At 69.7% G+C, this 11,136-nt stretch overlaps 3 protein-coding genes across 9 annotated transcripts in view; 1 reads left to right on the top strand and 2 right to left on the bottom strand.

Moving 5' to 3' along the window:
• The first annotated feature begins 511 nt into the window (after positions 1-511).
• PAQR6 (progestin and adipoQ receptor family member 6) lies at positions 512-5,168 on the top strand. Of its 4 annotated transcripts, none has more exons than XM_080825103.1 (8): positions 512-612; positions 1,797-1,874; positions 2,263-2,390; positions 2,487-2,692; positions 3,062-3,188; positions 3,585-3,681; positions 3,770-3,920; positions 4,198-5,102. In XM_080825103.1, exons 2-8 carry the CDS (start codon positions 1,824-1,826, stop codon positions 4,470-4,472), a joined length of 1,035 nt encoding a protein of 344 aa, XP_080681229.1. In that variant the 5' UTR covers positions 512-612; positions 1,797-1,823; the 3' UTR covers positions 4,473-5,102. The 4 variants fall into 4 exon arrangements, with proteins under 4 accessions (XP_080681229.1, XP_080681226.1, XP_080681227.1 ...); XM_080825100.1 differs by lacking the exon at positions 512-612 and adding an exon at positions 1,172-1,236 and having other exon boundaries at positions 4,198-5,168; XM_080825101.1 differs by lacking the exon at positions 512-612 and adding an exon at positions 1,172-1,236 and having other exon boundaries at positions 3,585-3,613; positions 3,750-3,920; positions 4,198-5,091.
• Positions 5,169-5,183: 15 nt separating this feature from the next.
• Positions 5,184-6,977, bottom strand: BGLAP (bone gamma-carboxyglutamate protein). Its single transcript, XM_080825099.1, has 4 exons — positions 5,912-6,977; positions 5,736-5,774; positions 5,579-5,648; positions 5,184-5,466 (listed from the first exon to the last, which is right to left on the bottom strand). The coding sequence occupies exons 1-4, from the start codon at positions 6,153-6,155 to the stop codon at positions 5,334-5,336; spliced, it is 486 nt and encodes a 161-aa protein (XP_080681225.1). The 5' UTR covers positions 6,156-6,977; the 3' UTR covers positions 5,184-5,333.
• A 273-nt stretch (positions 6,978-7,250) lies between these two features.
• LOC308356254 (solute carrier family 25 member 44) overlaps positions 7,251-11,136 on the bottom strand; it is a 30,070-nt gene continuing 26,184 nt past the window's right edge. For all 4 annotated transcript variants that reach the window (XM_080825097.1, XM_080825094.1, XM_080825096.1 and 1 more), the window contains exons 5-8: positions 10,689-10,794; positions 10,049-10,149; positions 8,882-9,077; positions 7,251-7,725 (exon numbers count right to left, since the gene is read on the bottom strand). In XM_080825097.1, coding sequence (XP_080681223.1) covers positions 7,672-7,725; positions 8,882-9,077; positions 10,049-10,149; positions 10,689-10,794 — 457 coding nt within the window. In that variant the 3' untranslated portion in view covers positions 7,251-7,671. The remainder of the gene's footprint in view (positions 7,726-8,881; positions 9,078-10,048; positions 10,150-10,688; positions 10,795-11,136) is intronic.

Genomic DNA, 11,136 nt, shown 5'->3' with positions numbered 1-11,136 from the left:
CCAGCCTCTGGGGCCTCAGCCCTTGCCCCCCCCACCAGGCAAGGACTGAAGCGTCTGGTGTGTCTGGGGATAAACAGGCGTAGGTTCCCTTGTGGTTCAGCCCCGTTTCCTGGAGGGGTTCGCTCTGGACTCTGCCCAGCACCAAAGCTCGGGGAGAGGTGCTTTCTGAGGTCACAAGTCAGGATTTGGGTTCCCAAGCCCAGGCGCCCCCCTCCCCCCACCGCCCTGCTCACGGCAGAACCTGGACCCCTCGGCGCACCCCCTGGTCTGAGGAGGGCGCCATGTCGCCCTGGCCAAGACCGGGCTGGCTCTAGCCTGGTGTGGCCCGTCTGATGTCCGTGGGCTTGGGTCAAGCTGGAGGGGCTGGCTGTGTGCAGGAGGCCGAGTGAGCTGCCTGCTAATGGGGCTGGGCCACCCCGCGCTGCTCCCTGGGGGCTGGACAAGGCTGGGATTGTTCCCTGGCTCCCCTTTGTCTCACTCCCCGCCCAGGCCTGGCCGGCCCGCCCGCCGCTCTCTCCCTCCTGTCAGCTTGGCTGGCAGGAGCCTGGGACTCTGCCGGAGGAGCCCCGGGCCTGCTGACCCACCGGGTGGGGAGCGCCGGCCACGCTCTGGGTAAGGAAGCTCACCTGGGGCATGACACCTGCTCTGGGGGACCAGAGGTGAAGCGCCTGCCCCAGACCCCTCCTCTGTTTCAATGGCTACAGCACACAGCCCTCCAGAGACCCCAAACCCTACCGCTAAGGGAAGGGACCCGGAAGGGAGCTAGGCCCTGGCATCTCCACCCGCTCCCGTCCCCCAGGGAGGGGGGCAGCACGCAGGATGGATCGGATCACCCCCATCCCACTCCTGGGAGGGGCTACGGGACCGGGGAGGCCTCATCCAAAAGCCGGGCCACAGGGGCTGGAGACCGGGTCTGCCTCTGCCCAGCAGGGTCCCCAGCACCCAGGTCAGAGGCAGAGGGCCTGGCGGGAGCAGAGGCCCAGGGACCGGCCGGCGGTGAGGTCCGGAGCGAGGGGCACACACCCAGACCGCCGCGGCGGGAGGCAGGAAGAGGGGCGGGGCAGGGCTGTATTGTTGCGGCGCTGTTTTGGCGGCGGGAGGGGGAGGGTCCTGCTCTCCCTCCCCCGGGGCAGCTCCACCCGCCGGCCGGCCCAGCCCCTCCAGCGGTGCCAAGGAATGTGCCTGGGCGAGGCAGGAGGGGCCGCGGAGCCGCCGCCACCCGGAGGCAGAGCACAGGTCTGGAGCTGAGGGGTACGGGGCTCAGGAGGGTCGGGGACCCCCGGGGCACATGTGTAGTCTTTAGAGAAGAGCCAGGCTCGCCCTAATTCGTCGCGACTCCCGGGCCGTCCGGCCTCCCCCGGAGCTCTCGGCGAGCGCCATCAGTTTCCGCGCTCGCCCGGCTCCGTGGGCCCGGGACGTTCTGGGGCGGGGCGGGGGCTGCGCGGATGCTCGCTGCACTGACCTGCGTGACCCAGGCCTCCCCAGAGACGGGAGCTGGGGGTGGGGACCCGGACCCGGGGTTTGGGACTACTAACCGGGGCTGCCTTCGCGCGGGGGAGCGCCCCGCTCTCAGTCTGTCCCGCGCTGAAAGTGAGCAGCCCCTCGCACCCGGGGAGCGGAGCGCTCCAGGCGGGGACGGGGGTCACGTGGTACGACGGTGGACACCAGCTCCCGCGCGCACCTGCGGGCCCAGAGCACTCCGGCTCCCGGCGGCCAGGCCCGGCCCGCCTCGGGTGAGAAGCGGCCCGAGGAAGGGGGCAGACACCTGATGCCCTCACCCCGCGCTTTGTCTCCAGGTCACGGCGTGGAGGTGCCGGGCCACCATGCTCAGTCTCAAGCTGCCCCAGCTCCTCCGAGTCCACCAGGTCCCTCGGGTGAGGGGCTTGACCCACCAGCTCCCCGTCCCCAGGCTCCCCGCTCTGAGCGGCTGGGCGTGGGTGTGGGGGGCTCCTTCCTGCAGGCATCCCTCCGCTCTCTAAGGAACCTGCTGGCGACCCCGCCCCAGAGCCCAGGATGCTCGTCCACCCAGAGTCCCCTTCTTCCCCCCGGCCCCACCTCACCCCTCCTCTCTGGTCCCCTTCCCACTGCCTCCTCGCTTTCTCCTCGGCTCTCTGGGTATTTGGGACCTGCGGTAAGGCGCGGCTCTGAGTTGGCTTGGCTTGGGGCACTCTCTTCGACGCCGCTTGCGGAGGTCTCTCGCGGAGAGAACGGGGCGGGCCCAGGGGCGCCCCCCGACCTTGTGCCCCCCCCGCCCCCGCCCAGGTGTTCTGGGAGGACGGCATCTTGTCTGGCTATCGCCGCCCCAGCAGCTCGGCCCGGGACTGCGTCCTCAGCTCCTTCCAGATGACCAACGAGACGGCCAACATCTGGACTCACTTCCTGCCCACCTGGTGAGCGGCGCCCCGACGGGGTCCCCGGGGGGCAGGGGCCGTCGGGCCCGCGGGCGCGGCGGGTGGGCGGCGGGCCTGAGCACCTGCCCGCCGCAGGTACTTCGTGTGGCGCCTGCTGGCGCTGGCGGGGGCCCCGGGCTTCCGGGCGGAGCCGTACCACCGGCCGCTGCTCGTCTTCCTGCTGCCCGCCTGCCTCTACCCCTTCGCGTCGTGCTGCGCGCACACCTTCAGCTCCATGTCGCCCCGCGCGCGCCACATCTGCTACTTCCTGGACTACGGCGCGCTCAGCCTCTACAGCCTGGGTGAGCCCCGCGGGGCCGGGGCGGGCCCGGGACGCCCTGGGGGCGGGGCCGGAGCGCTCCGCGAACGGACCCTCGGCGCTCTAGGGGCGGGGCCTGGGACGCCCTGGGGGCGGGGCCGGAGCGCTCCGGGGGCGGGGCCCGGGACGCTCTGGGGGCGGGGCCGGAGCGCTCCGCGAACGGACCCTCGGCGCTCTAGGGGCGGGGCCTGGGACGCCCTGGGGGCGGGGCCGGAGCGCTCCGGGGGCGGGGCCGGAGCCCTCCGCGAACGGACCCTCGGTGCTCTGGGGGCGGGGCCGGGCGCGGGCACTCCGGAGTGGGGCGGGCGCGCCCCGGAGACCTCAGCTCCAGCCCCGCCCCCTTCCTCCCCAGGCTGTGCCTTCCCCTATGCCGCCTACTCCATGCCGGCCTCCTGGCTGCACAGCCGCCTGCACCGGCTCTTCGTGCCTGCTGCCGCACTCAATTCCTTCCTGTGCACCGGCCTCTCCTGCTACTCCCGGTGGGTTTCCCGCCAGTGCGGAGGGGGAAGGCGGAGGGACAGGACACAGCTGGAGGCCCCAGACACACTGGAGGCCAGCGATGGCGATGGCGTACCTGCGCCTCGGGCTCTTGACCGACATGAGTAACAATGGCCCGGCTTACTGAGGACTCCCCGGTGTCGCTCCGGCGCCCCAGCACCGGACCTGCGCCCTCTCCTTGAATTCTCACGGCCACCTTAGAGTGGCGGGCGGGCGGGTGTCTACCGCCTTCAGGGATGTGGTCACTTCCAGAGGCTCCCAGGCCCTAAGGGCTTTCACGGCCGCTAAGCTAGTGACAATCCATCTTGGCCAAAGGACCCCTGACCTTCAGTGACCACGCGCGAGCAAGGGTGGTAACTAGCCTTTCCCTCCCTCAGGTTCCCCGAGCTGGAGAGCCCTGGGCTCAGTAAGGTCCTCCGCGCGGCCGCCTTCACCTATCCCTTCCTGTTCGACAACCTCCCTCTCTTCTACCGGGTAAGGGAGCCCAGGGCTCCTGCCCTCCCCGCTCCCCAGACCCTCACTCCCGAACGCCCTCCCGACAGCTCCGCTCGTCTTCTGCCAGCTCGGACTGTGCTGGGACAGGGGCCCCGGCTGCGGGCAGGACGCGCTGAGCGCCAGCCACGGCTACCACCTGCTGTGCGCCCTGCTCACTGGCTTCCTCTTCACCTCCCACCTGCCCGAGCGGCTGGCCCCGGGACGCTTTGACTACATTGGTGAGCGCTCGAGAGTGGTGCCCATCCAGGAAGGGGTGAGGGGAGACAGTATCCCAGGGCAAAGACCGAACCGAGGAACGGCGTACCGCAGCCCGGGAGAGCACCCAGGGTCCAGGCACACCCCCTCCCCACATGACAGTGGAGCCAGCGGCAAGGGTACCGGGGGCCTCGTAGGTTTTCTTACTCCCCGTTTAGGGGAGCAGCCCGCCCAGAGGAGGAGGTAGTCAGGGTGGCCCTGGGAACGGGGAATGCGCCCTGAGACGCCCGCCCCCCACAGGCCACAGCCACCAGCTGTTCCACATCTGTGCCGTGCTGGGCACGCACTTCCAGCTGGAGGCGGTGCTGGCTGACATGGGATCTCGCCGAGCCTGGCTGGCCACGCAGGAGCCCCCCGTGGGCCTGGCGGGCACGGTGGCCGCGCTGGGCCTGGCAGTGGCCGGGAACCTGCTCATCATTGCTGCCTTCACAAGCTCCCTGTTTCGGGCCCCCGGCACCTGCCCCCTGGTGCAGGGCGGCCCCCTGGAGGGGGGTATGAAGGCCAGACAGCAGTGAGGCCCCATCTCTGAGCCTGCCCTGGGGGAAGGCAGAGGCCAGGCCCCGGTGCTGGGGAGGAGCCCAGACTCGGGCCTGACGGGTGGGGCACATGGAAGCCTGGAGCCAGGAGTGGCTGCGGAGAGAGGGCAGAGGAGAGGACGGGGCCGGGGCGCTGCTGGCAGCAAGCCAGAGGGGCAGCGAGGGGGTGCTCAGCGGGGCCGGGTAAGTGCTGAGGGTCGGAGAGGGGCAGTGCGAGTGCCAGGCTGCAGCTGGCCCCCAGCTGAAGGCTGGGGACGGGGAGGTGCTGAGGCCCTGACACCTGGTCCCGTTTCTGGCTGCGAGTCTCTGCCAAGCCCGGGGAAGCACTAACAGGACTAACCTAGACCCCCGACCCCACGCGCTCGGCCTGGAGACCCGCCGCCGCCCTGCCTCCCCCACCAGGCGGCTCTCTGCCCTCGGGGAAGAGGCTGTCCCGGTCACAGCCACGCGCTCCAGCTGTCGGGCCTTTGGGTCTGTGTGGGTGTCCCGGGTGGTGAGGTGGGCTGGGTGGGGGGAGGGGTGCTGGGCTAGAGGGGGGGACCCTAATTAGATCTTTAGAAAGTTCCCTTCGATGCTTCCAAATAAACCAGTCAACGGCAGATGTGGGGGAGCACTGAGACTGAAGAGGACCGCCTCCCCACCCCCTCCACACCGCCCCCAAAACCCCACAGTCGGACAAAGACTCGTGGCCCCAATTCCTCTTCCGGAGTTTATTCTGGAGCAGCGGGATGATGGGGACCGCACCCTTGCGGGACGGGGGGGCAGGGGGAGAGGCGGGGTGCGGGGGGGGGTGGTGCGGGGAAGGCTGCCAGCCGGGCTAGGGCCATCGCGGCGCCCGCTCTAGGCCCCCGTGCCGTAGAAGCGCCGGTAAGCGTCCTGGAAGCCGATGTGGTCAGCCAGCTCGTCGCAGTCGGGGTTGAGCTCGCAGACTTCCCTCCTGGGCTCCAGGGGGTCCGGGTAGAGAGCTGGGGCTCTGACGCACCGAGAGAGGGGCATCAGCCTCCAGGAACAGCGCCCACGGCCCCTGGGCTCCCCGCGTACCCCCAGGCCTGGTTTGGAGCCACGGGGCCCCGGACAGCACTCACCCCGGCCCGAGATCCAGGTAGCGCCGGAGCCTCCTCACCACCTCGCTGCCCTCCCGCTTGGCCACGAAGGCTGTGGGGCAACAGAGGCGGTTGTCGGGGGGCTCGGGGCCTGCGGGGTGACCCGTGCACCCCCCCCCCCACGGGCCCTGCCTCATACCTGCTCCTCTGCGGGACTCTGCACCGCTGGGCTTTGCATCTGCAAAGGAGAGGGTCTGGTTCAGCTCTGCTCATCCCGGCCCCCACCCCCAGGACAGAGCCCATAGGAGGGAGGGCGGCTGGGCGAGCAGCAGGCAGGGGAGGGGAGGGGAGGCCTGGGCGAGGCGGGCCACTCACCGGCCGGGCCCGCCAGACAGAGCGCAGCCAGGGCCAGCAGGGTGAGGACCGTCACGGGCCTCATGGCGGGTCTGTCCTGTCTGTCCGTGAGCGGCTGTCGGGGCTGCTGGGCCTCAGTTGGTCTCTTGCCGCGGCCAGCACCCGCGCCACTTATACTCCTAGTTGAGCCCCGCAGGCGAGGGGGGCGCCCCCCCATGTTGTGGGCGGGTCTCAGGGGACTGTGCCAGGGCCGTGTGGGAGTCATCTGCCCCAGCTCTAAAGGCCAAACCCCGAAGGAAGTGGTTGGAACCGGAGCTGCCTGGGTAGGCCCGGCCCCTCCCCAGGGGGCGCACCCCAAGTCCCCCCCGCTCCAGCCTCAGTTTGAGCACCAGTGGGCCAGGCCGGGGCGGGGGAGCCTGGGGGGTGAGGGGGGCTCCGGGTCTAAAATAGGCTCCGGGAGAGCCGGGCTGCCTCCGGAAGCCTGTGATTTGCACTGCCGGCCGAGGGCAGGAGCCAAACCCCAGGGAGGGGGAGCCCGAGGCAGCGATGGCCTCGTTCACCCAGAGGCAGGGCAGAGGCGCCCATCCCCGCAGGGACGTCAGTGGCAGGCCCGGTGTAGGGGCGGTGGGGACCCTCGCCCGCAGCCCCTCGCAGGGGGACAGGAAAGGCCTGTGAGGAGCAGGGAGATGGAGGCTCCTCCGGTCCTCGGGCTGCCCGGCAGCCTCCTCGAGGTTGACAGCTGGGACCTGTCTTCCGCGACCGACGTCCAGCCTGCAAAACCCCACCCCAGCGCCCCTGAGGGCCACGTGCCCCCAGCCCGGCCTGGAGAGGCTGGGGGAGGGGTGTCCTCGTGCCGCCTCGCTGCCTACCCCGCGGCCTGCAGCCGGGCAGGAGGGGGTCTCCCGTGTGAATGCCGCAGCCCTGCTGGGCTCGGGGCAGCCAGCAAGGGTCCCTCGATATCTGCCTGCGTGTCCCGTGTGTGTCCCGGGTGCCCCCAGCCCAGCCTCCCGGGGGGCTTTTCCTGTTCCCCATGTGTACCCGTCCACTTCACCCGCCAGTCCGAAGATATGCCCGTCGGCCCGTGTGTGCGTGTGCGCACAGGCGCTCATCACGTGCGAGACGGAGGGAGGCCTGCCCGGGGCCTTCCTCACAGTGCACCCGAGTGGCAGACAAGGGGTGGACCCAGGGGGTCCCGGTCTCCGGGCTGAGGGGCTTTGCTGCCCTCCCTGCACGGGACATGCGGTGGTCAGCGGCGCCCCCACCAGCCCGCCCCCGCCCGGAGGCGCTCAGAGCAGCGCGGGGGACCTTGGCCCCGGGAGAGACTGGGAGAGGCCCAGGGGAGGAAGCGTCCTCGCAGATTACAGTGTAGAAGTGGAGGAAGTTTATTTACGGACATGAGGAGAACATGGCAAGGGCCCTGGGGCTGGCCGGCAAGGGGGCAATCAGGGCGGCCTGAACACAGATGCCCCGGGCCAGGTCCGGTTCGCTCAGGAACGGGCGGGGCAGGCGGCTGGCCCCGACCCGCAGGACAGAGAGCCCGGGGCCTGACTGCCGGCGCGGGAGCTGGCCCACAGCCCTCGCGTCGGAAGAAAGCAGGGAAGGGTCTGAGGGGGTGTGTGTGTCTGTGTGTGACCCCAAGGCAGAAGGGCTGGTCAGGCCTCATCCTCCGGCTAATTCCATCTGCGCTCAGGGACTGGCCACCACTTCAGTGGTTCTCAGGGGCAGCCGGCCCAGGCCCTTGACCTTGACTGCCCTCTGTTCCTGGTCCGCCGGCCGCCTCCTCACTCGGGCTCCCCCAGCACGCCCAGCAGCTCCTTCTGTTCTCTGTGCAGGGCCTGGCAGCAGCAGGGGGGGACAGACAGCATAGGAGAAACCGTAAACCTTCCCCTCCACTCGGCCTGACCCCAGGCCTCTTTCCCCCAACGACATGGAAGGGGTCTTGGCTCAGGTCACAGGCCCAGCAAGGGAGGGGCAGGCAAAGGTCTCTGTGGAAGGTGTCCCCGACTCAGCTAGTGTTTGAGGCAGGCTGGCGGTCGTGGCCACCGATGCTGGGTCTCCCCAGAGCAGCGCCCAGCATGAATAAGGGCCCCCGAGTGTCCCCTGACACCAGCAGGGTCGCAGCCGGGCCATGGGCTGGGACACAGACAGCCCCGCAGGTGCCACACGGAGTCGTGCACCCAGCTCGCCAGGGCACCCACCTCCCACGCTGCGAGGCTCTCTGGCTGCGTTGGGGCTGCTGCGGCTCTGGGCAGGGGCTGTGCGCCCCGCTCTGAACACAGAAGCTCTGAACGTCAGGGCTGGCCGGTTTGGAAGTCGGGGCCCGGACAGGAGAGCGAGCCGTGGCCTCACGGGGACGGAGTGGCAGCAGCGGGGAGCACACTGACGACTCAGCAGGGTGCCCCCAAGAAGGCCCGGGTCAGGACCCCGTGGGTACCTGCTGCCCGGTGCCCGAGAGCCAGGGAGGGGGTGAGGGCGGGAGGAAGTGAGCAAGCCACCGGCCCCGCTCCTGCTGCCAGCTCTCCGAGGCTCGGGGACCCGGGAGCCAGGGATGTGGGGACCCACCGCGGCGAGGAATGGAACAGGAAGGCCTGCCCCGGAACCCGCAAGTGGTTACGAGTAAAGACGGGCTGCGCGTCTGGATGACGGAGCGAGCCCAGCCGTGGTGCCCGCAGCCCTGGACCGGAGCCACTTTGAGCGAGAGGGAGGGAGAGAGGGGGAGAGGGAATCCCAAGCAGACTCCCTGCTGGGTGCAGAGCCACGGTGGGGCTCAGTCCCACGACCCCGGGAGCACCGCCTGCGCCGAAACGGGGTCGGACGCTTGACAGACTGCGCCCCCGGGCGCCCCCGAACGCACACGCTTGAAAGCTCCTGGGGGGTCTCGTGGAGAACCCCACGGCCACAGGCCACTGAGCCTAACAGGAGGAGCCCATCCCTCGGGTCGCCACCTGCCGTCGGGCCCCACGGCAGGGGACGCGTGCCGGGGACACCCACCTGCCAGGCCTGCTGCCGGGCCCGGGCCTGCTGCTCCAGCCGCTCCAGCCGCCGCCGCCCCGCCAGCACGGCCTCGGCCAGCCGCCGGTTCTCCGCCTCCTGCCTGCGCACCCGGCGCTGCAGCGCGTCCCGCTGCTGCAGGAAGTAGGGTGCAGCGGCGCTGCGCACGTCAGCCTCCGGGACCCCGCTGGGGCGCCTGGGTGGCGGGGGTGGGGGGAGCACGGGTGTGGGTGAGTCTCGAGCGGGGCCGGGCCCGGCCTCCACCGGTGCGCTCGCCCGCCGGCTCTCGGCTCGGGCGCCCGGGGCCCCCTCCTGCCGTTCTCCCCGCCCGCCAGCCGCAGGCGCCCCCCTGCCACGTCTAACGCTCCCGGGCAGGAGGCCACCTTCCAGCCGCTGCCTCTGCCCACGGGACCCTGCGCCCCCGCTCCTCAGCGAGTGGGGCTACCCTGAGAGGCCCAGCCGGTGCCGGCTACCTGGGAAGCTACGGCAGGCGGGTCTGGAGGTGAAAGCGCGGGTCCTGAACGCCAGGAGTGAGAACAGGCTGGTTCCGAGGGGCACGGGGGTGGAAGCCACCAGAGGTTCTTTAAAAAATTTGTTTTTCTGGGCGCCTGGGTGGCTCAGTGGGTTAAAGCCTCTGCCTTTGGCTCAGGTCATGGTCTCGGGGTCCTAGGATCGAGCCCCGCATCAGGCTCTCTGCTCCGCGGGGAGCCTGCTTCCCGCTCTCTCTCTGCCTGCCTCTCTGCCTACTTGTGATCTCTGTCTGTCAAATAAATAAATAGAATCTTTACGTTTTTAGCTCTAAAACCAATTCTCTTGTGTGTTAAGGTCATAAAACATAAAAAATTGGAAGGTGTCAGAAAGGTGTTTCCTGGCTCTGGCCTAAATTCAGGCAGGGGGCGTCTGAGGAGGCAGGAGCTCAGGATCCCCCCCATCCTGTGTGGGGCGCCCCCAGCCACGGGAAGGTCAGCTTTGGGGGCACGCTGCAGGGGTCCCCTAAATACTGTGAAATGGACAAGTGACTAAAAGCCGGCCGGACAGGCACTGCAAATCCACCAGGTGGGTCCCGAGATGAGCCCCCCGCGAGGACGGCCTCCCCATGGGCCCTGAGCCCCCCACAGCATGCGCCGGCTCCGGGGCTCGCCTTCCCCCGGGGGCCACGCTGCTCACCAGGCCGGCTCCGCGCGGTCTTTGCCTTCTTCCACGATCCTGTCCAAGGCGTCCAAGACCGCCTCCAGGTTCCCCTCCGCTTTGATCTCCGAGATCTCCTCCTGAAGGGCAAGCGGGCCACAGCTCAAGACGCCGACAAGCCCGCGGGGACCACACGCGCAGCACTGGTAAGATTTTGGCTAATTTCTGTGTCTTCATACCAACATTCCAACTTCTCTCCGTGTGGCTTTAATAATTAAGGACAGAAAGTACCAAATGGACAGCAGAGCCTGCCCAGCCCCTCGGGGTGCTGCCGCCCGAGCCCAGCACGGTGCCGCGGACACAGACGGGCATGGAGCCCTCTGGAGAGACCACGGTTACTTCAACACGCGCACACAGCCCCGGCCTCTTTCGTACTCCCCGCAGCAGGCCATTCCACGACTGCCCACGGTTATGTGTCTCCTCTGTGCCCCGGGCGCTGGGGACGCGGGGAGGACAGGAGCCGGCGGGGCAGCGGGCACGCGCCCCTGCCCCGGCCCACGAGAGCGGGGCCACCCCAGAGAACTGACAGTGGCCACAGCAGCCTGCAGCCACGGAGGGCAGAGCTGAGCCCTGGGGACCCCGAGGGCCAGCACCCCCTGCTGGGCTCCTTGCCACTCACCCGGACAGACGCCTGCAGCTGGGCGACAAACTTGTCGTGGATCCGCTGGGTCACGTCAGGCTGCAGCTGGCAGAGGCGCTTGTAACAGTCGCTGAATCTCTGGTAGCTGGCGGGAAGGACAGACAGCAGGCAGAAGGTCAAGCGCACGGCCAACCTGCGCCCGGCCTGGCCACCCCTGCCTCCCTGCCGCAGGGGCCGGCCGGTCAAGTCCACGGCCCAGGGGAAGGCTGTGGCTGTCATCCGCAGCCCCACTCAGCCGCACCTGATCCCCAGGGCCCCCACCGCCCCACAGCAGAGCCCAACCGAGCTCCGGGGTCTCCCCTTATGGGTGGGTCACCCCCGTCCAGCCACGGTGCCTCAAATCACCGGGAGCTAAGACTCTGTGCCGGCCACCCCCACAGTGTCCAACCCGCTCCCGGGGGTGCTGCTGCGGGGGTGGGCCGCGGTC

The sequence above is a fragment of the Martes martes genome, assembly GCF_963455335.1.
Source record: "Martes martes genome assembly, chromosome: 15".
In the NCBI taxonomy this organism is placed as follows: Eukaryota; Metazoa; Chordata; class Mammalia; order Carnivora; family Mustelidae; genus Martes; species Martes martes.
Note: the sequence above shows the minus strand (reverse complement) of the source record. Positions and strands in the feature narration are given on the sequence as shown.

What these genes read in the sequence shown, in the direction of transcription:
- PAQR6 (XM_080825100.1), top strand. Translation starts at nt 1,177, where the DNA reads ATGTGCCTGGGCGAGGCAGGAGGGGCCGCGGAGCCGCCGCCACCCGGA. An exon ending in GGCCTCTCCTGCTACTCCCG is followed by an intron (nt 3,189 to 3,584) that starts GTGGGTTTCCCG and finishes TCCCTCCCTCAG; the next exon opens with GTTCCCCGAGCTGGAGAGCC. An exon ending in ACCTCCCTCTCTTCTACCGG is followed by an intron (nt 3,682 to 3,769) that starts GTAAGGGAGCCC and finishes GTCTTCTGCCAG; the next exon opens with CTCGGACTGTGCTGGGACAG.
- BGLAP (XM_080825099.1), bottom strand. Translation starts at nt 6,155, where the DNA reads ATGACTCCCACACGGCCCTGGCACAGTCCCCTGAGACCCGCCCACAAC. An exon ending in CTGTCTGGCGGGCCCGGCCG is followed by an intron (nt 5,775 to 5,911) that starts GTGAGTGGCCCG and finishes TCTCCTTTGCAG; the next exon opens with ATGCAAAGCCCAGCGGTGCA. An exon ending in AGAGTCCCGCAGAGGAGCAG is followed by an intron (nt 5,649 to 5,735) that starts GTATGAGGCAGG and finishes GTTGCCCCACAG; the next exon opens with CCTTCGTGGCCAAGCGGGAG.